Source organism: Fonsecaea nubica (assembly GCF_001646965.1).
Source record: "Fonsecaea nubica strain CBS 269.64 chromosome Unknown Scaff80, whole genome shotgun sequence".
In the NCBI taxonomy this organism is placed as follows: domain Eukaryota; kingdom Fungi; phylum Ascomycota; class Eurotiomycetes; order Chaetothyriales; family Herpotrichiellaceae; genus Fonsecaea; species Fonsecaea nubica.
Genome location: NW_019173753.1, coordinates 72,986 through 98,902, shown reverse-complemented (window position 1 = coordinate 98,902; position 25,917 = coordinate 72,986). Strand labels below are relative to the sequence as shown.

The following is a 25,917-nucleotide window of genomic DNA, read 5'->3' as shown; positions in this document are numbered from 1 at the left end:
GCAGAAATGATGGAGGGGAAAAAACACGGAAGATCTGGAAATGGTAAACGGTGTGTGTGTAAGGAATCACAATGAGACCCGTCTGTACTGCACGGGGCACATGATGATGATGATGACGGGAGAAAGAGTCCTGGGCCGGTCCGGCCGCACTGCTCGTCTTCGACTGAAAGTATTAGCTGGGACTGGAGGAGAAAGAAGGGATTAAAAAGTAAGGCGGCCCAGACAATGAAAGCTGTCTCTGTCTGTCGTGATTCATGAGAGACGGGGACCGAGGCGGACAGAATCCAAAAGTTCTCGAGGTCGAAACAGCTTCCAATCCCGATGCTCGAGGAGGACGGGCAAGCCCAGGATGATTGGCGGGTTGCGGACGGTCGAGGCTAGGACAGCCTTTGTGGTTTTGTGAGAGGGGATTGTTCATTCTCGACGTGCTTGCTCTATCTTCTGTATATTGTAAACCGGGTACGGGATGGGATGATGCGAAGGGAGTGGGGGGAGGGAGAAAGGGGGCTTCTTGGGGCTTTGATTGTTGGATGGCATGATGACCACGCATAGGATATGAAATGGATTGTGTGACGGGTGACTTGTAAATCCACCCGGACAGCGTTGAAGGTGTCTGTGATGTCGACGGACGTCCTGCTCGGGATTATTTCCCGCCGTTAACGACGGCTTGCTCGCGGACAACTTCGAAGATGTCGGCACACACCCTGTCCGTGACCTGTGCGGTGGTGGCATTCCCGCCCAGGTCGCGGGTCTTGACACCCGCGTCCAAGGTGCGCTCAATGGCGGCCATCAGCACGTCGGCGGCCACCGGCTGGCCCAGCCAGCGCACCATCTCGGCGCAGGTCCAAAAGGTGCCGATGGGGTTGGCGACGCCCTGGCCCGCAATATCCCACGCGGACCCGTGGATGGGCTCGAACATGCTGGGGTTCTTGCGGGTCGGGTCCAGGTTGCTGGTCGGGGCGATGCCGATGGACCCGGCCAGTGAGGCCGCCAGGTCCGACAGGATGTCGGCGTGCAGGTTGGTGGCCACGACGACGTCGATGGTCTCGGGCTGCAGCACCATGCGGCACGTCATGGCGTCGACCAGCATCTTGTCGCTGCGCACGTCGGGGAAGTCGCGCGCCACGGCCTCGTTGACCTCGTCCCACAGCACCATCCCGTTGCGCTGCGCGTTGGACTTTGTCACGAACGTGAGCGTCTTGCGTGGCCGCGCCCGCGCCGTCTCGTACGCGAATCGCAGGAGCCGCTCGCATCCGTGCCGCGTGAAGACGCTCACTTCGGTGCCCACTTCCCACGCCTGGTTCACGTGCGACCGCCCTCCGTGCCCGGCGTACTCGCCCTCGCTGTTCTCCCGGATCTATGCCCGTTCGAAGATGTAGGTCAGTGTCAAAGAGTGAAGGATGGCAAGGACAGCACTGAGAAAGGCAACTTGCTTGGGGGTAAAGGAGAGCAAGTGGCGATCGAGAGAGGGGCAAGCAAGGTCAGACCTCCGTGGGAGACGGGAGAAACGAGACAATAGAGAAGAACGTACAATCACCCAATCCAGCTTTTTGGCATTCTCCAGAGTCCCCTGACACGCCGACAAAGGCGAGGTGACGCCGCGCAGGATCCGCGTCGGCCGCACGTTGGCAAACTGCTGCAACGGCTGACAGATGGCGAGCCTCAACCCCCACAGCGAGATGTGGTCGGGCACTCTGCGGTCGCCGACGGCGCCGAACAGGATGGCGTCGTACGTGCGCAGCTCTTCGAGGCCGTTCTCGGGTACGTACCGCCCGTCTTTGAGGTACTTGTCGCTAGACCAGTCGAAGGGGGTGAATTCGAACGTGAACAAGTGCGAGAAGGCCTTCGAGAGCGTTTCCAGCACCGCGATTCCCGCCGAGATGACCTCGGGCCCGATGCCGTCGCCAGGGATCGAGGCGATTCTGTATCTCTTGTACTCCGGCTCCATGGTCGAGGGGGGGGCGGAGTAAGTGGTTCGTTCGGTTGAAGGTGGTGGCGGTGGTGGTGGTGACGTTGATATTGATGGTGTTGCTGACGCGAATGCTGTATCAGGACCAACGCCACACAGAAGGCACTGCCGGTCGAAGAAGTGTTCCGATTGACAACGACTCGATTTGTACAAGGACAAGAAACACTCCCCTCCTCAATAGCTGGTGAGGGGGTCAGGGGGTTTATATCCTGTGGCATCCCCGCACCTGCGGTCACGTGTGTCAGCATCTCGTATTGCGTTGGGGCTGCGTTGGCAATTTGGGCTGCGCGCCAAGAGAATGTAATGACCGGTCACGCTAGTCTCTCGAACCGATAATTACATGTACAGCCAAGGCGCTAACAAGCGCAATACCGCTAGCCAACACGCTAGTAACAACACTGCCGCCAGCCAAGCCGCTAGTAAGCGCGAAGGCAAAAACAGCGCCGAGGGTCCACACATCGGGCTAATCCCAACACCCCTGCAATACGGTGAACCACACACGCATATTCCGGCAACGCTGGAGCCTTGCCCTCGCTTTTCAACGCAAGGGTCAATCAGATTCCCTCCTCCATCAGGGTGCATCTCCTCTTCCCCTCCCCGAGACATTTCCCGAGTCTCTCCAACACATTGCACCTGTCACGCGCCGCCTCTTCGCCACTTTCATGTTCAAGCCAGGCCTGACCGATCAATGCCCCTGCCTCATTTCCTGCGGCTTCAGCTGTGCATCGAAGCCGTTCATCAAGTGCCCATTTCCTTTCCAGCTTCACCAGGGTTCAGCAACAACCAACTAAGCGAAGTCAATGGCTTGACGAAATGGCAGTTTGGGACGCGAGGATGCTCGATCGAAAAGATGGCAACAACCAGAAAGGACCCATGTCAAAATCACAATGTCATGAACGATCCGTACCCTCTCACCTCTCACCTCTCACCACGACCTCGGCCATGTCCAACGTTTTTACTCGCCCTTCTTCGGAGAAACACAAGAGTAACACAAGTCCATGTGCGCCCCGGTCGTGAAAATTGGTTGCTCACAAGCTGAAGACGAGACAAAATGGCTTTTTCCCTTGATGCTCTTTTGGGGATTGCTGTGGTGTCTGCCATCTCGATGGTAGCGTTCGGCCGTCTCTCTTCAAATCCCCAGGTCAACAGATCCTGCGGACTTTCCTCTTCCTCTCCTACCAAAGCAAAGAGCCCAAGAAGACATCTACGAGCCGCAAGACATCACAGAAACAGAAAGAGTCGTCGCCGAAAAATATACAAAAGGCGCAGCAGGAGGCCCTTGAGGGCTACACGGAAGAAAAAGGTGTAGAGAGACGTGCTGAAACCTTTCGCCGGGAGTATTTCAATGGTCGTTGAGGTCGAGGCATTTCACCACCTCCTGAGAACACACACAGACACAGATTACAGAGACAAGTCAGACAACAATTCCAATTCCACAATATGGATGTTTAATACACAGTGTTCGTCATGGCCTATGGCCCAGGCCCTCGTTACGCCGTTCGGTAGACCTATCCTTGTGCTACGCATGCACATGGCCGACTCGATCCATTCTTCCTTCCTCTGACAGCTACGCATCGCTTGGAGGGAAGACTCGGCCTCTTCTCGAAACGTCAAAGTTCGTGCCTCTGTCCTTGGGCGCCGCAACTACAGGACTAGCTGCTGTCCTATCAACGTCTTGCAGGGAGATTGTCAAACGAATACATCTATAGCAGCTTTGCACTGTGGTTTCTCTCTCTCCCCGCGGACAAAGCCCCAAGGGACTCGACGAAGAGACGCTCGAATTCTGTCAGACTGCGAATCCCGTCCTCGATTTTACCATCCTTGATCATATTATCTTGCGTCTCCTCGTCCTTAGCCTCATCTCATCTCAACCGCCCCAAGGCCGATGGACCCGCAAATCCGAAATCAGGAGATGCTGACACTGTTGGAAGAACAGACGAGGAAACACAAAGGTGAGTCGAGAACTGGCGATTTGGCACAGCCACTACGTGTTGGAACAGACTGCGACAGCGCTGCTCGAAGCAGATACCACATGTCCTCGAGATCAACTGAGATCTGATATGAGCATGTGGAGTCTAGTCTTCAACGAGTCGACAACCTCTTTGTTGCTAGCTGTTATCCCTGGCTGTCCTCCCTCATAAATAGCCCGACGTTATTGAAGAGAGTCATGTCCCTGACGACGCCTGCAAGCACCTCCAAAGAGCTGCACTCCTTGACCTGAATCACGTCTGTCGTTTGTCCAGTGGCGCCATTTGTCATCTTAAGACTCTGAGAGCTTGACGCCGTGGCTTGTACATGATCAGCAATGCCATCTACCATGCAACCAGCAGTTCAAACGAAGAACCCATCAAGAGAGTGGACCTCGTTATCCCCACTTCTTCTCATTGTCAAATTTATACTCATCCTGGCCAGAATTCCTCGGTATCTCAATTGGATCTGCCCCATGCCGATCCAGATGAGAACTATGGCAGAAACATATCCAAAAGGTAAATCACTCGACAAAACTCCGTCTGTATGGATGAATGCAGGCTATTTTTAATCCTCACAAGTAATTTGTGGCATCTCTTCATCGGAGACAATACCCGATTTACTATGATCTGTGCTGATAGGGCGTTCAATCCATTGAGCAATACCCCAAGAGCGAGGTCGGGGATCTCGGCATCACAAAGTCAAATTGGAGAAATTGGAGGTCAAACCTCATTTCGAACACTACTCTACCCGGAAAAATAATTGGATCATAGAGTTTGTCTGTTGCAGGGAACCCCTTTCTTTGTCATCAAACTCTAAATGGACGTCATTCTACCCACCACGACTCCGAGAAAGATTGCTACATCCACCTTTTATGTTGCTGCCATCCATTTTCTTCTCTCTACAGACTCGAAGCTTAGAAGGGGCGTCCTTTTACCTCGCTTCACCACACCACCACGCAGCCATCAATCCCCGTGGCTCGCAAGCAGCTTAAGCTCTTTGCATGTGATGACCCTCCGGCAACCAACCCCCAGACGCCATTGCATGTCCTCTTGCCCGTACGATGGCATCCCACATTGATACCAGCATATTGCCTGACGACCAGCCTCTGGCTGGGCTCCTCCCCGCCACGCCCCACGTCGATCTCCTTGCTATACGCTGCAACGACTACCGGGAAAAGGTTGTGTTTGTTCACATACATACAATCCTTTCGGGTAGGTGAGTGCTTCCCTGCACGAGTGAGATCTGGATGAATGGGCACATGCTAACTGGTATTGTAGACCTCCATCCATGCATGTATGACCTTTCGTCGGAGCAAGACCCCGACCCTGCCGCCGACGATCAAAGTTCAATCGAGACAGCGCGTTTCCTCTTTCAAATCCATACACGGGGCATAGCGGTCCGACCATCCTTCCGGCAACAGTCTTCACCACCAAGAGCAATATCGATCTGCATACTCTACGCAACGCTATTCCGTCTTTGCGACGCAACCGACAATACCATCCTACCCCTATGAGGGCGTGCAGAACGCAGCCCCTGCCCAAGTGCCAGCGCGGCAGACCTTGAAAGGCTGAGTGAGAACTCACCATTTTCTACAGCCGCCCGACGTTGTTTTCGCCGGCTATCACGGTCCAGCATGAGACCTGTCCAGACGGGGAGAAGAGATGGCAGCTACAATAGCCCAAACACTCTCCCCTTCCGCCTTCTTCACCACCCTTCTTCACCTGGTCAACCCCGAGCAAGACTCCGAGGTCGTCGAGACCTTCCTCCTGCTCCCATCCATGTCGCCCACGACTCTTTGCCGAGCTGGCCTCGCGATCTTCAACCTCTCCGTCTACTCTCTGAAGACCGGGCTCGGAGGACGTAGTGTTGTCGAGCTCGTCCTGATCAGCAACGCCTACTACTGCTTCCATACCGCGGCTTCGGGGCCATCAACGCGATCGAGGATGCCGCCGCGCTAGGCGTTCTATTTGAGGACTTGATCATCTGGTCTCTCAGGAATTCCGCCAATCGTTTTGCTATTGTGATTGAAGTTGATTTCTGGCTTCCATACTCTTCGAGAGTCTTGGTCAAGTGTGGACCCGTGCGAATGGAGGACGTCAAGCCAGCGATACCCTAGCAAGCTAGCTAGCTCGCAGGCTCGAAGGCTACCTATTACCTACCACCCACCGACCGGCTGACCGGCCGACCTACCTGCTGGACTGATACGACTCCATATTCGCGCTCGGGTCCGATGGTCATACCACGAAACACCAGAGGCGGAGGAGGTCGGGACAGGAAGGAATGTGTGTGGGAGCGAGAGAGAGCTCAGTCTAGGCTCTTCTTCACCTTGCATTCGTCCTGGAGCACGTGGAACGAAAGAACTGGTTACAGGTACTTATGTGAGTGCGAAAGTCCTGAGCGGTGAACGCTTGGACACCTCTCTCTGTTGGCGCCATGACCGTTCTTGCCATGGAGGCCGGCATCCCGGCCGGAGTGACATTGGTCCTCCCCGCCACGGCTATACGCACTCTCGCCTGAGCCGAGAACATGGTAAATTCCACTGTCACTTTAAGGATCCATGACATTTCATCAAATTTGGCCGACCTTTTAGTGAACAACTACCTCGATTCTGTCCTACCGTCTCTCCCATCTAAACGAATGTCGGTCGGTCGTCGTACGCTCCCACGACCGACGCAGTTGCACGGTCACTAAGGGAGCGGAGCAGTTCGAGACGTTCCCTTCGACCTTTGCGATCGATCGACCTATCGGTCTGCGAACCTCGACGGATGAATCTCGAACCGAGCGCCACGAACACGATTCGATCGCCTACGGATGCAAGCTTCAGGTACATAGGAACCCACAACGATAGACGAGATTCCACGCCTACGAGGTGTCGTCTCAGGGGAACGAGCAGGACTGTCATCTACCGCGGGGACAGTACCGGTCTTCGACCAAGGAAGACGGGTCCCTCTTTAAACTCGGATACGAGAAGGGTCAAAATGTATACTAGCGGGCTTCTGAGAAGACACCTGGGTTGAAGGTCGACCTAGCTCTCCGATACTATTACGGCTGAGGAATCTATGCGCAGGGAATGCATCGAGCACTTGTCTACTTTGCTTCACGAGTGAGAATCGTCAATTCTGATCTGATAGCGCACCTTGCTAACTGTCTTTGCCTCAGGACTCCATGGCCCTTTTATCGAAGGAAGGCCTCAATCCCGTCACGCAGACGATCAGCGATTAACTCGACCAAGACAGCCGGGTTCCACTTCGACTTACACACGGCCATACCAATCCGATATCTTCTCGCGGCGGCTACTTCAGTAAGGGCTCCAACTACATGATCTACGCTCCTGCATCTTGAAGGGAAATGCGAAATCAGACAGGCAATCCTCCGTACGAGAGGGTAGCTACTTCGATTTACAGTGAGATTGTCAACTCTGGCTGTTCGGTACATGTTCTAACTGTCATTGCAGAGCCCCGTGGCCTTTCATAGAACGCGACCTCGGCCCCCTCTCCCCAACGACCAAACCTCGACCGAGACTGTCCGTATTCCTCCTCAAACTCATACAAGAGAAGAGTCAAAATACTATGATACTAGCGGGCTTGTGGGAAGGTGGACTGAGACAGCCAGGTTCCTTACTCCTTCAGCTCATACACGGGGTTACCAATCTGACGACCACCTTCTGACAGTGGTGCCTACCAAGGTCGATCTGTCTGCTCCACGTTACGACTTCTTGCCGGGCATCAGACACAGAAATATTCTGGGAGTGGGAGGCTACTTCACCTCACGGACGATGTTTGTCAAATTCAGTTGAATGGCACATGCCAGATATCATTTCAGTGCTCTATGGCCTTTTCATTGAACGAAGGACCTCGACTCCAACCCGTAAACGGTCAATGTTCGACCGAGACCGTCTGGATTTCTCTTCACGGGCATATCAACATGGCCAGCCTTCTGAGCGCAGTCCTCCCCGCTACCACGTCTTGCGAGAACCACTGTGTTCAATAAAAGGTGATGGAGTCCTGAGAGACAGTTAGATAGGACTTGAATCGAATCATTCTGCGGAGTCCCTGCCGTGCCTGTATTCTTTCCGTGTTGTATTCCTGTTTGCCGTTGACTCCACAACTGTATAATCGTATGTGGCCGCCTATGTTGCCCTGCGACATGATCCGGACGTCAATTGACCCTGAGCATTGCGTGCGTTGGGTGGTGGAACCTGACTTCGGAGACCCTCGCGATTACCGATCTGCTAAGCAGGCATCTGTGCATTGTTGCATGTGCATGGTGACCCCCAAATGATCCTCGTATAGGAGAAGCGGAAGGCAGATCGAAGTATGTTAGATTGAGATAGCCGTGTGTACCCCACGGGGTGACTTGGGCCCCGTCTGTCTGAGTTCAAGTCCGCTGTCAATCGCAGGTGTGACAGGACCGAGGTCACCCGTTGAAGAACAGGTCATAGAGTCCTTGAAAGGTGGTTTGCGGAGGTTGTGGAGGGAGCGTCACGACCTGCGGCCCGACCAAGGTGATGGATGCCCTTACCGGGACTTATCATGGTCGAGAACTCTCGGATGTTGCTCCGCCCTATCCTCGAAGCTCCCTATCCCGGCTTATCGGCGGTGAATCTATAGCACCACATCAACCCGGACAGGTTAGTCCTTATATTAGATGTGCCAATACCATACCATATAGACCAGGATTGACAAATATCAGTCGTGGAGTGAAGCAGTTCCACACTCACTTGAATGGTTTTGTTCGTAAGCAAGGGCTTTATATCGCCAAACTTCCAGCAGTGAGGCTCCCCTCCTCTTCGTTACACGTCTTGCCGGGAGAGGACTGTGTTACAAGCCATCCTTCGAGTACGTGGCCACTTCAGGGTGATAAATGTCAAAAAGTGTGGGAAAGGGATGTATGTGTACAGGAACGTGGCTTGGCCTGATCAGGCGAAAATAGTGACTCGTTTCAGGAGAGAGTTTTTTGTTCGTTCTCCGTACTTAGTACCGCGTAGAGACCTTTCCCTCGCCCGTTCTACCACCCATTAGCCTCGACCGAGACCATTCGTGTTCATCTTCAAACTCGTAGACGGGGAAGGATATACACCGGCCAGGGCACCTTGTCTTGTCCTATCGCTCCGCTGCGTCAATTCTTCAGCCTCCAAACCTCTTGGTCTTCTTCACCTGAATATCGATTTCTTCAGCAGTCATATCACCTTTTTCGATCCTCGTCTTCTCGCCATCGCTTTGGTGCCTTGAGCATCTCCATCCGAGACGTGCTCTGTCTTGGATGATGCAGAGGGTACTCCAAGTCACAGATGAAGGAAAAGAGAAATCATACGCCAGCAGCACTGTGCAGAGTTGGCAACGTTTGTATCCTCTCCCCGCGTGTCTCTGGCTTCGATCGGTTTCTTCGTGGCACGGTCCCACGACCTGTTGAGGCTCTTTGCGTAGGGTAGGTAGGCTTCGTGGAATCACCGAGATCAGCAAGTCTCACAACAGGCTCTTGGACACATTGGAGGCGCTCTGGCAGTTGAGCGAGAAAGCAAGAAAAGAGAAGAGGGACAAGATACAAGGAAGGTTTGCACGATACCTTGAGAGATCAAAAGACAGCCGTCTCCTCTGGAGGTACCGTGAAATCCAACGGGACCAATCTTGTCTCGTGTCCATGATCCATCTGGACTGCATGCTCTCTTCCCCGCGTTTCGGTGTGCCCAGTTCCGGTAGGCAATCCTCTCCTGGGCCACGGTACCTGGGGTGGCGCGGGGCCACGGCCGGCCCTCGGGGTGCTCTCCTGCCTCCGGCCCCGGCCGTCTATCGTCGGCACTTCTACCAGCAGGCCCGCGCTGACTGCGCCCTCGGGTTATACCTACCATCTCGGATTCTCTCTGCGTTGCCCTCGATGTCTGGATATAAACCGTCGGTTTTGCCTCTGGGATACCGGTTACCTTGTTACCATCGATATCTTGTCACCATCGACAAGCCTCTTCCACTGCATCGATACAGGCCTGTTAGCCTCACGGCTCGGAGGACCGGCGAGGAGTCGACCTGAATCTCCGGGAGCCACGTCAAGGTTCGATCACATGCGGGCAACAATACTCTGGGCTCTGAGCTGACCACCTCTCACATCGGCCGCAGGCGCGTTGCTCAAGTCAACTTGATGCCGTGGCTCACAAGGACATGCTTGGAGGTATTTTTACTGCCACAAGTATTGGCTTTGTGATCTGTATGAATATACCATACCACGCTTCCATTGATCCTCTGTGAGTCTCATCTCAAGTATCCACGAGAGGACACTGCTGGTGTAACCGTGCAAGATTTTCGTTGATGCCAGAGAAAATGTTGTGGCATGGATCGAGGTCGTAGAGGGAGATAAGAACAGGTTGGAAAGGACGGCGACGCGAGGGACAAGACGATCGCATCCCAATCTGTAGGGCTCTTGATGAGGGCGAACTCGTCGACGGAGGGTGAAAGTCGTGTAGATCTCCCGCGTGAGACGCTTTGACGCATACAGATTGTGTTTGAGACAGCAGAGGTTTGCCACCAGCTGTGTAACCGTTGTATCGGAGCTTGGTCTGGGAAAAGCATCTGTGGACTTTGTGTGAGTAATCGTCTCTCTCTCTTTCTCTCTGGAACCGCGTATCGGATAGGAAGAGGACATGGCTCCAAGCATAAGAGCCCTGGCTTTGGCAGATACCTCGTTGGAACCAGCGTAGGCCTTTGGTGCTGTCCACTTGTTCTCGGCCATGCGAACAAGCCAAACGGTACACCGAAAAGGGCACAGAACACAGCAATCCCGGCGCACTTGACTCGCTGTTCGAGCTTTGCCATCCCAAGCCCGTCCCTCAGGGGCTGACTTTTCGCCAGCGTGCACGAGGGCGATATTTCCATACCTCCTCGGTCTTTTCGCGGCGTTGTATTCCCCCATCGCCGTCATTTCTCCCTCTCTTGGATCCCATCTCTTCTGGGCCAGCGTTTGAAGCCTCAGCCTGATCTCATCCAACTAACTACCGCCCTACAAAGCGCAGATATTCTGGGATCGCGAGAACTGATCGTATGTCTCAGCGTTCTCGGTCTCTGCATGGGGTATATGTGCCCCCCCGCCCACTCGAGGACTTGGAGATCCATACTCTGGGTCCTGCAGGGTGTTGCGGAAAACCGGCCTTCGCAATCAGGAGGGGCGGCAGTTCTCGACGTCGGGTATGAGAAGAAAGGGCCTGGGACGTAGAGTTCTGCGTATCAGTAGCGCCCTTGAAGCCAAGTAAGTGGTCTGCACCGTGACCGTATATTGGGTTTTCCGTTGAGGATGAGGATGAGGGGGTCTTTCGCATTGAGCGACAGTTGGTCACTAAGATGAGCTCAGATGAGATGTTGTCCGCGATCTCCTTCCGCGAAGCATTGTACTCGTTGCTTCTTGTTGACCTGGAAGAACACCCCGGGCCGTCCATCACAGATTGCCCCAGCGTTTGTCATAGATCCAGGTTTTTTGTGTCTCTCTGCCCCTTTTCCGAGGGTCCGGACGTTATTGGTTGGCAATTTGGCGCCACGAAGCTAGTGTTTCAGCTAGTGTTTCACCAGTGTTTCAGGAGGCCGTTGCGGGGCGTTGCCATGGCAACCTGGAAGGCCAATCAGCCACAGGCACCATTCTCCGTTGGTCATCTCAAAGCACGACCCGATTGTCCGGGCACATCTCCATGAATCAAATGTCACCCCCTCGCGCCGCTGTCCATGGCCACACACACCACGGTCCTGGCCTGCCGCGGATAGACCAGGGGGGGTACCTGTAATCCTAGATTATACTTATTTTTGGTGGACTCGATCACTATCAACCACCTGGGCTCTGCTAAAACGACTTACTTCCCTTTCGTCCTACCTTGCGCGTGCCTATGTTGTTTCGTAGATCATGACGAGCTCCATTACGGGGCTCAGAACACAGTTCCAGTACCGGGTTTGGCGCCGCGCCCGCGGCATTTTATTATGCTGAACTGCAGAAGAGGGAATATGACACCCCGTTCGTCAGGTATGTCACCACTCATCAAGAGCCTGGTTGGTTGTTTGAATCTGCAAAGCAAGGTCTCTCTCCCTTCCTTGGAGATCCGGTAGAACTGCTTCATTTCCATGAATGTAAACCCTTGTGGCGGTGTCCCTGGCTTGGTGGCGAGTGCAAAGGAACTGTGTTCCACGCCTCCACGGTTTGCTTAGCAACATGTCCAAGACCAAGTAAGTCTTTGGCAGCCGAGTGCCAAACACGTCGGTGGTTCCGGTGGCTCTGGTATCCTTCTGGTGGCGGCGACGCGATCATATTCCTCGTCATAGGTGAGGAAGCACGCAAAAGTCACTTTCGACCTTCTTACAGGTAAAGGTGAGGGCGGATAGGCAGTATTTCTATGATAGCTTTGGTCACTTGGTTACTGGACGCCATCCGGCCCAAAGTGGACCAAAGGCTATCGAGCCTGAGATCCGACAAGGTTCACGGTTGAGGTGTCGTCAACCAGAGCTGCTCTCCGAACCTTGACATCGACAAGCTCGAACCTGTCAAGAAGTCCCAAGCGCAAAACGCTGGGAGTGGTGTTTCGTCTCTTGAAGCTTGAACTTAAAGTTGTGCTCTCCAAAGTTTACTTCGGCTTCTCCTTCTGTGACGCGCCCTATCGGAAGACAATAACATCGTTGACCTGATCAAGAGCATTCGCGAGCTCTTTTCGTGGGAAATCATCTTGGAGCAGAATGAGGGAGTCATTGTGGGTAAGAGCACTGTTTTTGTTTGAGTCCAAGAGACAAAGTCTCCAGTCAGCCTGTTGATGAATAGGAGATGCACACCACGTCCTTCGTGCCCCAAGTGACATGCATGAATACAGCTGTGCGTCCGCTACTGCATCATCTCCCCCACATTCACTTTTCTTAACAGCCCTGGTTCTCTGTTCTGGAAAGCGGCCTGTTCGCTTCAAGTCCGGAGGGACCTCGGCTGGGAGTGCGTTAAACCATATTACGAATTGTCCGAGTTGGCGCGAGTTGGCCAGAGACTATGAACCTCGGCGGAGGAGCGCATAGATCTTCTCTCGGATCTCTTGAGTCGGTCCGCAACGAATACCTCTCGATCCCTCATCGGTTCCAAAGGTAGAAAGTAGCTTTTTACGTGAGGAAATCCAGTCAAACCTTAATTAGGAAAGAATCGTAACTCGCTTCATATGGTGCACCATATGTAATCTTTGTATTTCTGTACAACAAACTGGTAGGCAGAACCTAGACTACAGTGATTTATAGATCCTCGAGCGTGATCAAGGGATCTAGTTCGCAGTGACGGCGAGGTACATTGATTGGGTAGCAGTTACTATGGTGTAGATCTTGCGACAAATGCCAAAATCCTGACTGAATTGTAGAATTAAAGCGCGCTACCTGACCTTCCTAATCCAGTATTTGAAACGCTCTACGAATCTTTCCTAGTTTGGACTCGTCTGTCTGGTTCCTCAACCATTTTGCATGGCACTGTACCATCCATGTACCATCGAGGTGCGTTGTCAGTGATCAGATCCCTGACAAGGGCCCAATCTGTATATCAACAGACAGAACCCTCACATCTCGGAAATGCAATCTGTCGCGTCAGCATCGATCGAGGACGTCATCCACATGTAAGAGAGTGGATTCCTGGTGGTGGTACATCACCATGTACCATCAACTCGGAGAAATACAATGCCTCGCGCCAGCGTGGGTTCCCCCATCCTGTATATCGAGGGACTGGTGGGTTTGGAGTGCGCAACAGGGGGTATCGTCGAGAGTCAGTTCCCCAGCCACGATGGTAACTGCCACGGACCAGTGAAATTCCGTAAACGCAGTTGATCGTGCTCCCAATCCTTGACTCGAGAGGTAGATTCCCCAACGATGGTACGTGCCCACTTCCCACCACCGTAATCTTATCCGCAGGAAATGTAATCCACTCCCACCTCAAATCTTCAACCTAAACACCCGATTTGGATGTCGAGGGTGTTGATTCTCCATTTTTACCACCATCGCCCACCATGGACCATCGTCCTCCCGAGATATGTCCCCGCGCTTGCCTCGGATTCTTGTGTCGTGGACCTGATTTACAAGTCGAGAAGGTAGATTCCCAAGGATAATCGTCACCACAAATCATTATGCTGCCGGTATGCAATTCCCCGACCTAGAAACCTAATGTGGATGGTTTCGCCAAAACGGTACGATGATGTAAGCCATGAGGTCATGTCCATCGAGACTCCTCGCCTAAAAGGGACACGTTCCCGCCCATTGAACTCTTTCACTTCTCTTCTTCTTTTCACTTTCATTCTCTCCCGTCTGACTCTGGCTAACGTTCTCGCCAGTCTTGCGCATCTCAACAAGCCACGACTCCCGTGGCCGACAACGGTGGAGCCATCTCCTGCCTCCCGTCTTTTGCTTTGCTCCTCTTATCTCGGAGGGTTTCTCTCCGCAGGCCTTGACCCTGATAACGTCCCGCATAAAGAGTGCGAGTCTTTGCACCGACTCGGACATTCGGATCAAAACAGCTGTCCCGACACCGAGACCCTCCGCAGCCCCTCCCCCTTCTCCCTGGCTCCACCCATCGTACCCGTCTGCAGTTTCCAGGGATGCCGTTATGGTTCTCTCTTCTTCCTGTTTCGATCCCCATCGCAAGATCGATGAGATGGGGCCGTTGCTTCCGACAGGATGGCGCGACGAATCATCAGGCCGTCTCCTCGTTACACAGAAACAAGTTGATCTGCTCACTCAGTCACCCCCAAAGGACGCTCGCAGCACCATGGTCGCCTTTCAGGCCAGCACGACGCCTGCCCCCACCACCACTATAGGGCTGTTTGAATGGACCCTCGGCACCACCCTAAGCTTAACGACGCTGCTTACCATCGTCGTCCTGGCGCTGGTGGAGGGGCGCTTACCAGGTGGTGTATGCCATGTAAGTAACGTTGCCGTTGTTCCGTCCCGTCCGCACGCGGTTGCTGACCGACGTAGTGAACAAACCTGGCCATGGGGACGCAACCTATACGGACACAACGCACATGGCGGAGACGATGCATACGACCCATACGGAAGAACGGTCGACCTTTTACATTGTAATGGTCCAAGATCCCTCTGAGGAGTGGCTCATCTGAGAGAGAGGGTGTGTCAACCAAGGCTATCGCCCGGGCCTTCCATATACTTGAACGAACGCAACTCTTCCACAGAGCCGCAAACTACGAACTGAGAAGACGGATGCGTAGCTAGTCGTCGTTGCCAGCTCCCGTTGCCAGGCGTCTGTCATACCCTTCATTTCCGATTCTTTCTCTGCGGCTCTTCACGAAGGCGTCCGCACGCGAATCGGCTTTAACATATCACCCTGTCGTCTTACCTAGCGGGACGAACCCTTCCTCCGGCGACATTGAGCACGACTACTTCGGCCGGTTCTCGTTCACAAAGGCTGAGACACAGGAGACGAGCCAGCCGGTTCATTTTGACTTCACCGATTGGCTCAACTGGCGAGTCAGCCCGTGTGAGTACGAAGTTCCTGCGTCGTCGCAACCTGTCCGCGGGCACGACATCCTGCAATAGAGATTTCGGTACCAGGGCCGATAGAATATTAGCGCATGCAAAGAGACACGCCAACCTACTAAAGAGGCGTCTCGAGTACGATCCCGAGGCAGCCGTCTATGTGAAAGAACTGCTGAGACAGAGGGGTCAACGACAAGGTCGTGATCCATCACAAAAGGCCACCAGCCATACCATGCCGTCCAGGGTGATCCCCCGCCTGTTCACGCCGTCTCTGGAGCAGACGTATGAGCGCCAAGCGACAAATCGCCTGGCAAGAAGCAAGAGGGCAGCCAGGGAGGTACGTTTGGGGAAGCACATACCGAGCCCAGTGTGGGAGCCTGCGAGGGCCGTCTTGGGTTCGCGAAAGACACGCGGCAGACCGGGACACGCGCCGGCGTCCTCCCAGGCAGCAACGTCGCTGGCTTCGAGAGAGGGGAGGGCGGTTGAGGCTAGGAGGTATGGGCCTGGTCTGCACCCTGCGGATCTCTGTCACTGTACATGGGGGCTCACAAACGGGGGCCTCACGCATCGCGACCAGGATCTGTCGGGCAGGCATGCAAGGGCCGACGCAAGGCTCTTTTAGCAGATCTACCTCGACGCCCACCACCCTTTCCCCCCTGTCCGCTCGCGGACGATGTTGCCAGGGACACCGGACACATTCCTGCTCGAAATGGGCCTTCACAGCCATCCGAACTCGGTCATCAGTGGTCGACGTGGCTTCCTCTGTCGGGACGTCCTGGTCAGCGGTGGCGGCGTCCGTCCAAAGTGTGTTTCGGCGCAGGATGCTGCACAGGCTCAACTCGGTGCGGAGGAACAGGTAGCGGTTGTCTCGCCAGAGTTCCCGCAACGTCAGCTCCGTCAGGATACGCTCGCCATGCCCGCCACGCGGCTGCTGGAGGAACCACTGGTGGTACGACAAGGAGGTCCAGCACTCTACCCCGCCCTATCCCTCTTCGACGCGCGGGATCATGTGAGAGAACTCGTCGTATAAGACGGATGAAGGCGTCCGTGTCGGCGGTCTGGATGTGCCAGCCCCAGCGGAGGAGGCGGCACAAGTACGCGCAGAGGCTGACAAACTGGGTCGGCTCCAGGGGGACGGGTCCGTACGCGGCGTCGAAGACGTGGAGGGTGGAGGGTGGAGGTTGCCGAGGTCGCATGGTGACCCTTGGCCCCTTTGGTGGGAGCTTTGACCTTGGCTCACTTGGTTGGGACGGTCGGAGTCGTGGCTGGCTGTCACGAACACCCATGTGACATTGTACACTCAGGTCAGGCCACCAGCCCAGTCGCTGGCTTACCGCATGTATGTAGCAAGGGAGATCATATCAGTCAACCTTGAAGCCTTCTTCAAGCGTTGACATCTCTATCTATAGGCTAGTTATTCCATCATTATCGATCCCAGAGTACACACACATTCACCCTCCAGTGAGACAACTGGTCTGATACTGGCGATGGCGTCGACGTCGATGGTTGTGGGAGCAGACCACAAAAGACGAAGAGGTCCTCTCCGCTGCCTACTCCCTGACGGATCCCCCAAGCCTCCCTCTACAGAGCCGAGAGGGAGAAGGGGATAAGGAGTCCGGCGTCCCGCTCGACGTGAGTTCCTGGCGTAGAAGACAATGGCGTCAGCTGTATCATCGCCCGGGGCACCAGCCAGGCAGGCCTCACTTGTCAGCACCCACCGTCCAAGCAAACCGCCTCCCTCGCCCTCATCCGTCAGCATTGGCCCCAGCTCAGACGCGGCCTCGCTGTATCCGCCTCCCGCTCAGATGTACTACCCGTAAGTGCGCGCCGAGATCGACCCTCGTTGGAGCATTGCTGACGACAATCGATCACCGCCAGAGACACCTCACGTGTGACCCGTCGTCCAAGGACGACCGACCTCACAAGGTGCTCGCTCACAAAGTCGACCGACACCGGCTGCCGCAATTCCCGCGTCTCTGATTAGAAGTGTATCTGGGTACGTCGCGGGCCGTTAACACTCGGCGTCAGTGGTGGAGAGATTTAGCTTAGGCGGTAAGAAGCTCCCAGAACGGGCCCGACAGATGTCAAATGGGGGCGAGAGGATGTACCATACCTCGTTATAATGCGACCCCTGGGAAATTAGCTGGCTGAAATTCCCCGAGAAGAGTCTTTCTGAACGTGAGATGAAGATTGATCGACCATCGAGATGTAAAAGGTGGTTTCCACGATGCCAGTGTCACCCTAACTAAGCCCAACTTGCTCAACCGAGACGTCTCTTCTTCGAGCTCGCCACGCTCGCCTCAGCCTCAGCCTCCTCCGTGGTGTCAGGACTGTCTACTAGTTCGCGTAGGACGCCTCGAGGATGGTCAGTCCCCCGGTCATCATCAGAGGGGTGGGGACGGTACTCGCCGTGGGTCGTGTCCTACTGGGCGTTCTGGAGCACCACCGGCGCCGTGTCGATGACCTCGATCACGGGGGAAATGGCTGTTGGTCGCTGTCTCCTCGCGAACTGGAGTGGACGGTGGCGAGAGTATCCAGGCAGTGCGGTGCGATCATGAAGACGTCCTGTACCTCGAAGAGGTCCTGCAAGTGCTTGCGTACGCAGCTGGTGACGGCCACGGAAGTCAAACCACCGTGAAGCTCCTGGAGTTGGAGCCACGCGAGTCAGCGTGGACGTCCACGAAGAGTGCCGCCGGCCAGATGGGAGCGTGACCCGCGACTTACCTGACGATATACACGAAACCAGGGAACCAGGCCGTGATTTTGGCTGTCGTAGGTCGCGAGATGTCGTCCAGGGCCGAACGCCATGTCTTCGCCCCAGACTCGCCCAGTCGACGCTGGTAGGTCGATCCCGCCGGCGGAGCGTAGTGGCCTCGTGGAGCATCGTCATGTCTCTCTGCCTGAGTGCGAGACGTCAATGGAGTTGCTTATCAGTCCTGCGGAATGCTGACCTTCCTCGTCTTCCTCGTCTTCCCCAGCGTCATCGTTAGAGAGCATATTTGACGGTGCAGCCGACGTTTACTCGTTTTCGTCGTTGGTGTCGTCCCCGCCGGGAGAGTATTAGCCCTCTGTCGAGCTCGCATCACCCTCATGCCGCTCTCGCGCCTGTCTCTCAGCCTCCATCACCTCCTCCAGCACGGACAGAGATTCTTGGTTGCAAGCGCCACTGAGTACGCCAGACTGTTGGGATTCCACATAGGAATTTCTTTAACGTGCTGTAGTCGGCGAAAAAAGGTCGGTCTGCATCCATCCACTTGTCGGCGGTGGTTTTCGAGCTCCTTCATGTTCCTTGGGACTCAGGAGAAGGGTTCTGCAGGATCTCCGAGTGTGATCCACTTAGGATTGTTGGAGGCGAGACCTTTGGAGTAGGGAGAGAGATTCGATCAATAGGGGCAAGGGAGAAACGGACCCTGGTAGCAGGGGCGGTGACATGCTCAATTTCGGTACTCTACTGTCGGCGACGGTAGACATCGTTGGATTGGGATCGGTTTCGACGGCGGGACGGTCATGCTGTACAGTGGAGGCGAAAAACGGTGTAGTACCTGCTCTGACCGATGTCGTCGCGCGATGTCGACCCTGCCGGGGGAGAGTGTCGGGAGGGGCAGGTCTCGGTCGACTCTGGCGTGGAAGGGGCCGTTTGTACGGGAAAATCGAGATTGTCGAGGCCAGATATTTACTGGCTTGTCCCATGGACTCCGTGGGGCCGTGGGCACAAAAGAAATGCTGTCGGCGGTCCCGCGAGCTGCGGATGGTGGCTGGACAGGAAGGAGGACTGGAGTTGGCACCGTGGACACCCACGGGGCGGTTGAGCTTACGCGCGAGCGATTTCTGGATCTAGTCCCTGACAATGACTGGCAGACACTCCATCACCGAACCGCAAAGAGAGCACGCATTGACCAAGGCCCACTTCGTGTTGAGGCCTGCGAGTGAGTGTCGTCGACGAAAGAGCTCAAACTCGAGGGTCTGATTTACGCAGGTTGATGAAGAAGGTGGCGGCATCGTAGTAGTGGTCGAAGGCATCAAGATCCACGAGTCTGCCGACACCACCGTTGTGTTCACAAAAGGAAAAAGAAAAAGACGGCTGATGCGAGATCGCCGACACAGGCACGGCACCCGCCAGCTCGTACAGTGAAAGAGTGCACTTACGCGTGGGGGCTTTGGAAGAAACAAAGTGTAGGTCAAGACAAGGCGAAGAAGGGATCCAAATAATAATAAGGTTTTGTCGCGAACCTTAATTTACAACTTACTCTCCAGGAAGCCGAAGCCGAGGAATGGGGAGGAAATCTCCAAGTGCACGCGATTATCATTGCACTGTCGTCTCTCCCCCAACTTTCCTCTAGGGAGTCGAGGGCGGTGGTGTCTGCGGCGCCGTGCTGGCCCTCCAGGCGTGTACCGTTGGCCTCGACCGCCGGCGCGCCTTGTCGAGCAACTCAAGAATGCCCGCCTCGAACGCCTTGAATTCTCCTTCGATCGCTTCGAGCCTGACCACGTTCTTTTCCGACGCCGTCAGGGCTTCTTGGAGCTGTCTTACCTGCTCGCGGAGTCTCTCCATCTCGTCCTCGTCGGCCACCGTCTTGCGCCTCTTCGTCTGCGCCTCTTCTTCTTCACTATCCACCTCGTCGCCGTCGACGTGGTCGTCCCGCGTACGGATGCGCGACGTCGTGCGTGGCCCTTCCCCATCCCTGTTCCGATGAACCCGACGGAGGTGAACCTTGAGGTTTTCGTCGCGGGAAAACCCCTTGCCGATGTGTCGATGGCAACCTACATGCGGACACCGGTGTTGGCCTCCGGCCGTGATGTTTTTGCCGTGTACCTCCTTTTCGTGACGGAGAAGGCCGCTGTAGTACGTGAAGCCACGAAGATTCAGGCAATCGGCCGCGTCACACTTGTACGGGCGGACATGCTTGTCCATGTGTTTCCTTGCGGACACGGTAGGTCAGTGGGTCAGTTATTCAAGAGTGTTCTTGTGTGGTCCAGCCCAGCCAGCTAGACGTAGGGGAAAAGGGAGATGACTGACTTCCATTCGGACGGGCGCCGAAACTCCTTGATCTCACTGTCACAATCGTCCCAGGTGCATTCGTATTTCCCATGAGAGTTCCGAGTTGGCACTGCGCACTCGAGCTGCGCGGTTCCGGGGCTCGTCGTAGGCTGTGCGGATGGTGAGTCTTCGCCGCCCTTGACTGGGAAGAGGGATGACGGAGTTTTCGGTACGCCATCCGATGGAGAGCTTTCATCGGCCTGGGAATTCTCATCATCGCGCATCGCCAAAAGGCGTAGACGCGCGACACGGCCGGCATCTCGCTTTTCTCGTGCTTGGAGGCTTGGTTCGTCCATTAATTAGGTTGAATGGTTTGTGAGTGACACGTGGACAACAACGAAGGATTCCAACCAGGACATCGGACATCGTGCTTACTATATGTGAATCAGGGGTTCCCCATTACCCAGGTGCGGACAGAGTTCCGTCCCCACTATTATGTAGGGCGTTCTGCCTGGATTTCCTGCCTGACTGGGGACGGAATCCTGACGACCCACTGGGTGCCTAGTACTCCACTTCCAAGTACAATAGTTACCATGGCAGTGGAGCCTCCCCATTTCTTTTCAGGCAGCAACTAAACTGCCATTGCCTTTTTTTTTCTTATTTCTCTGTCTCACCGCCCAGAGTGTCTGATTGGATTGGCCAAAGGCTGCATGTGCATCTCCCAGGTCCAGTCGGGGGGCCTTTTCAGTCTTGCCTAACTAACCCCCGACAAGACGCCTTGCTGGCACCACCAACTGAAAGGTTTCCCGATTTTCTCTGCGTCGCCCAAATTTGATAGGCTCATGCGGAAAACGGCAAATGCATTGGATGTGCCCCACTGTAGGCTCATCGCGGGCCCGTGGACCAAGGCGTGTGACACACACACACCCAGACTGAACCACTCGTGACGGGTTGCGGCCTGTGCTGCGCTAGTTTTGTCATGAAATCCCAAATTGTCTTCCTTCGTACTTCCAAAGGAGGGTGTCTTTGTCCCACCAACACGTTCGTAATGAGTGTGCTCTCTCAAAAGGAAACCAATGAAACTCATCCATTTCTCCTTAGACCCCAATCCCCGCCGATCACTTTCGACGGTTGCCAGACAAGCGGGTCAGGTCAGCTGTTGCGTTGACCACACCTTTCAGGCCTTCTTTGCGTTGGCTACGACGGCGGCCCTCTTGGCCTGGGCGCCGTCTCTCTTGGCCTGGGCAGCGTCCTCCTTCGCTTGGGCGGCGTCCTTCACCGCCCGATCCAGTGACTTGCCCAAATCACTGACCCGTTCCTTCATGTCCTGGTAATGGTGCACCCCGAGCGCGTAGAGTGCAAAAACGAAATAGTAGATCCACGGAGAGGTGGCCATGCAGACCGCGGCGCCCGCGAGCAGGGCGGCCGAAGTCAGGATGCCGGGCACGCCCAATTCCTCCCAGATCAGTCTGATCATCGCACCGAAGGTCGCCATGGAGCCTTCACCAATGTCGTGGCCGTTGACGACGGACGTTCCGGGAATGCGGCCGACGGGGCGGTCGGACGGGCGCGTGCTCGTCGCCGCCCGGTCGTCGAGGCCTGACCCGTCGTCACGAGGGGCCGCGCTCTGCCGGTGGTCCTGGCCACGCGCTGCACCGTGGGAGTGGCCTCCGTGTCCGGACCATCCCGGACAAGATTCTAGAAAGGTCGCTAGGATACGACGCCTCCTGTCGTCCATATCATGCTCTTCTGAGTTAGCGTCGCCTCGGCCACCCCGGCCGGCGGTGCGGGTGGTAGTGGTAGGGGCTCTGGGGGGGTGGGCCCACTGGGGTTGGCGTGGCCCGGTGCCTGACGCCTGAGCATTCAGTCGTTCAAGCAGATCGAATATCACAATACCCTGTTCATCGTCCTCGGGCTCGTTTTGTCCCTGTCTGTTGCGGTCGGATGCGACCAATTCCCCGCCCGGGCCGAATACCCAAAAGTGCGCTTCCTGGCCCTCCGCGGGCTCGTTTGGTTCCCCTTGGCGGCGATCACGGTCCGTGCCGCCGCCACCACCAGAGGCCTTGTTGCCGTCGGGTGCGGGCATACGGGGCTCAGACTTCGCCGTGTTGTTCTCCTTGTCATCGGGATTCTCGTCTGCGAACGACGGTGCCTTGTAGACGGGAGGGTTGTCGTCATTGAGGTCGTCGTTTGGCATGTCGACGGCTGAGCCGCTCCTCTCCTCGGGCTTGTGAAGTGCATCGACAGTGTCTGGGCCCAACGTGTCGCCTGCCGTGTCGCCTGCCGTGGCGACGGTGGAGTTTCCTCCCTCGGGCTTCTCAGATTCGTCCAACTTGTTCGGAACCGAAGCAACCATGTTGAGCGTTGACTGGGGTGGAGCGGAGAAGTTCTGTGTGTGGTTCTGCTGACTTGGAGGCTCTGGTAAATTTGTATGGAAAATAATGTAGAAGAGTGTAGGTCTGTGACGGCCAGGCTGTTCAGGAAAAAGTGAAAAGTTGCAGTGTCCAGCCCGGTCTTATATAGGCAAGGAGGAACTGGGTTGGGCTATCCGCCCATGCTGACTGACATGCCCCCAGCCTCGAGAAATATCGAGGTAAAGGCTCTCCTAACCCCCTTGTTTTCCTGCATACTGCAACAAACACAGCAACCCTGCATGCTGCAGCAACCATAGCCACCAAACCATTGCTACCCGGACTCAGTCTACCTTGAGCACTTTCGCGGACCAGTCTGTCTTGGGCACTTTCGCGACTCGGTCTGCCTAGGGCACTTTGGTCCTCCTTGGGCACTTTGGTAAATCAAAAGATCCCTGTCTTGTCGTACAACCTGCACAGTAGTTCATAGGTGCTCGGTGTTTCTTGTGCTTGTTGACGTGTCAGAAACTCCACCACCACCAACTTCCCTATTAGTCGGGCTCGTATGACTCTTCTGCCGGGGTGCCGGGGGGATCCTGGGATCGCCAAACAGCCTGGGTAGGCAACCACCTACCGCTCCCTTGTCACGGGTCTGCCATTGGCAGACACCAAGGCCGCATTAGCCAATCGATACGTAGGATATTCCTAGTGTATTGACGCTGGTGCCAGGGGTCGTCTGGCTGCCTGTCCCGTCGCATTGAGAGGGTTACATCGGCAACTAAAGCGCTTCGCGGCGTGCCGTGGCATCGTCGTGGCCGACGGAGGGGGAGGCCACGCCTGGAAAAAAAGGCGTGGTGGGCCTTCGGTCATGATCGGATGTAGCCACCGTCAACCAAGCAACCAACCCCAGTGGGAGGAACGGGAATTCCATTCATCTGTGTTTCATGGCTGCCCTCCTCTCGCCTCTCGTCACCGAGCCGCGCGACTATGATGGTCCAAGGTCCCTAGAGCCTTCGTAGAGTGGATGGGAAAGTAGAAGAAAAAGGAGAAAGTCCCCCATCGGATAAGCATGCTTGTTCACGCGTCGGCGAAATGGTATCATATCATGGTCAATTATCATTTAAAAAGGGTGCTTTATTGGAATGTGTTGAAAAATCTGAGTTGTGTATGTGTGTGTGAGATTCCCCTCGATACAAATGAACATCGATCGCCGACAAAGGGAATAATAACATTTTTACTTCTGGGAAGCCCGGGCCAGCCCGATCCTATTCCTCACCGATGACGATCCCCTCATTCGCGGTCCCTTGGCCCGTACGTCTTCTCACCGCAGTCGAAGAGGACCCTTTCTTGCCCATCTTCGGCGTGGAGGGTGATCCGCTCTAGCTGGGCGGCACGGAGACAATGATCATGTGTCCTTAGGACACATGGCTCGCGCGGACTCCTTGCAGCAATCCGGCGAGCCTCCCCAACTCTTGCAGGTGATATCTGATTCTTTCCTCAAGGTTTGCGGTCTCTTCCTCGGGGTCGTTGACCTCTTCCTCGGGGCTCTCGGCCTCTTGCTTCTTGGTCCTCTTCGTTGGCTGTCCGCCGGATGTTCCATTCTGCTCGCCCCTGCGAGTAGCCTGTGATATGTAGTTCCCGTGAAACTGTTCTTCGTGTCTCTTGAGGTGTTGGAACCGAACAAAGCCGTGTGTATGTTTTATGCAATCCTCGGAGGCACAAAACCACTTGATCTCCTTGAGGTGAACGTTGGTATAGTGACGCCTGAGACCGATAGGATTGAGAAATCCCTTGTGGTTCTTGCACCCCGCGTAAGTGCATTTGTACGGGCGCTCATGCCTCTGGCTCATGTGGTCTCTAGATTCTGATGAGTCTCGCTCATTTTCAATTTGGGCTTCTTAAAAAGAGCTTACCTCCAAGCATAAATGTATCTGAACTCCTGTGGACAGTACTGGCATTTATACCCGCCCTGTCCGTCTGGACGGGCTTTGAGTTTGCGTTTCTTTACCACGGGGATACCTTCTGCAGACAACGGAACCGATGGAGTCTCATCGTCCTCGAACGTGGTGAGGCTAGTCGGCGCAGAGGGTAAAGTCTTGATGGCGTCGTGTTGGGGAGAAAATGGCGCAGTCGGTCCGCGGTCGTTGGTGTCAGATCGAGAAGTCTGAACGTCGGGGAGCAGGTCCTCTTGATGGAGAGCCATTCCGGCCTGGTCACGCGCCCAGCCGTTCCCGGTCTGAGCGGTGACGGCATCAACAAATCCCGTCGACCACCCCCATCCAGCCTGGCTGAGGCATAAAGTGCGGGAAATAGGTCTTGACCTGTACAATCACCAATGCCGCCCCAATCATAATAGGTTCTGTCTTCCATGGGCGCAACAGCTTGGTTCAATGGTTGGTGATACACAGCAGAGACTGATTGGGCGAGATGTCGGGTCATTGTAGCGAGGCGAGGAAAAGAATGAGGAAAGAGGGCGAGGAAGAGAATTTTGACGATGCCCGCAAACGTCAACCAAGGGTCAGAGGCTCTGGTTCGTCAAGGTCCTGCATGTAATGGCCGCACGGTAATGACCCCCAGGGTGACATGGGCGGGACGGTAAATTGTCAAAAAGGAGAGAGAAGCAATTTCATTGACCTGTACACGACGAGGTAGTTGTAGAATCAGGGGCGGCATTGTGATTTGTCCCAGCGGCCATTGTAGGTTGGCTTCCGATCGGGGCGCAGGCTGAGGATGAAGTTGCACTTTTGCTCAATCGTAGCCTGCATGCAGCTCACCCCCCCTTCCCCTAAATCACAACGTATTTAGATGTCTCGACAGCAAATTAGCACCATGCTACGCAGCCATCTAATTCGATTGATCTAGCAAACTAGCAAAGGCCCATGTCCAAAATGTAGGTGCATCAACAAAAAGTACCAGACCTGGACCACGTACCCTGGACGGACTCGGGGCTTGATGCTGGACGGTTTGACCAAGAAATAAAGAAGAAGGGGGGGCCTTAGGGGACCAAGTTTCATGTCATGAGGAAGGCTACGTCTCATTGGGTCTTTGTCTCGACACGTTGTGCCCCCCTACACGTGTGATTGGTGGCGTCGCGTCGCGTGACGGCTTGGCGCGTTTTCTCATATACTGACTGCGCGTCGAGCCACTCCTTCCACTCAGTGGCCTGGCCCACACCACCGTGTT

General features: G+C 55.2%; 7 protein-coding genes across 7 annotated transcripts; all 7 read right to left on the bottom strand.

The window, feature by feature from the left end:
* Window positions 1-643: 643 nt before the first annotated feature.
* On the bottom strand, window positions 644-1,948 carry AYO20_09113 (tartrate dehydrogenase; the record flags this gene model as incomplete). Its single annotated transcript, XM_022647385.1, has 2 exons — window positions 644-1,357; window positions 1,532-1,948. The coding sequence occupies 2 exons, from the start codon at window positions 1,946-1,948 to the stop codon at window positions 644-646; spliced, it is 1,131 nt and encodes a 376-aa protein (XP_022496659.1).
* A 3,499-nt stretch (window positions 1,949-5,447) lies between these two features.
* Window positions 5,448-5,850, bottom strand: AYO20_09112 (hypothetical protein; the record flags this gene model as incomplete). The annotated part of the gene is made up of 3 exons (XM_022647384.1): window positions 5,448-5,473; window positions 5,524-5,608; window positions 5,662-5,850. 3 exons carry the CDS (start codon window positions 5,848-5,850, stop codon window positions 5,448-5,450), a joined length of 300 nt encoding a protein of 99 aa, XP_022496658.1.
* A 9,815-nt stretch (window positions 5,851-15,665) lies between these two features.
* On the bottom strand, window positions 15,666-16,601 carry AYO20_09111 (hypothetical protein; the record flags this gene model as incomplete). The annotated part of the gene is made up of 4 exons (XM_022647383.1): window positions 15,666-15,712; window positions 15,765-15,920; window positions 15,970-16,348; window positions 16,425-16,601. The coding sequence occupies 4 exons, from the start codon at window positions 16,599-16,601 to the stop codon at window positions 15,666-15,668; spliced, it is 759 nt and encodes a 252-aa protein (XP_022496657.1).
* Window positions 16,602-17,874: 1,273 nt separating this feature from the next.
* Window positions 17,875-18,402, bottom strand: AYO20_09110 (hypothetical protein; the record flags this gene model as incomplete). The annotated part of the gene is made up of 3 exons (XM_022647382.1): window positions 17,875-18,010; window positions 18,130-18,301; window positions 18,357-18,402. The coding sequence occupies 3 exons, from the start codon at window positions 18,400-18,402 to the stop codon at window positions 17,875-17,877; spliced, it is 354 nt and encodes a 117-aa protein (XP_022496656.1).
* A 1,339-nt stretch (window positions 18,403-19,741) lies between these two features.
* Window positions 19,742-20,739, bottom strand: AYO20_09109 (hypothetical protein; the record flags this gene model as incomplete). Its single annotated transcript, XM_022647381.1, has 2 exons — window positions 19,742-20,324; window positions 20,423-20,739. 2 exons carry the CDS (start codon window positions 20,737-20,739, stop codon window positions 19,742-19,744), a joined length of 900 nt encoding a protein of 299 aa, XP_022496655.1.
* Window positions 20,740-21,560: 821 nt separating this feature from the next.
* AYO20_09108 (hypothetical protein) lies at window positions 21,561-22,739 on the bottom strand (the record flags this gene model as incomplete). Its single annotated transcript, XM_022647380.1, has 1 exon — window positions 21,561-22,739. The coding sequence occupies one exon, from the start codon at window positions 22,737-22,739 to the stop codon at window positions 21,561-21,563; it is 1,179 nt and encodes a 392-aa protein (XP_022496654.1).
* A 1,410-nt stretch (window positions 22,740-24,149) lies between these two features.
* AYO20_09107 (hypothetical protein) lies at window positions 24,150-24,937 on the bottom strand (the record flags this gene model as incomplete). Its single annotated transcript, XM_022647379.1, has 2 exons — window positions 24,150-24,591; window positions 24,648-24,937. 2 exons carry the CDS (start codon window positions 24,935-24,937, stop codon window positions 24,150-24,152), a joined length of 732 nt encoding a protein of 243 aa, XP_022496653.1.
* Window positions 24,938-25,917: the final 980 nt, after the last annotated feature.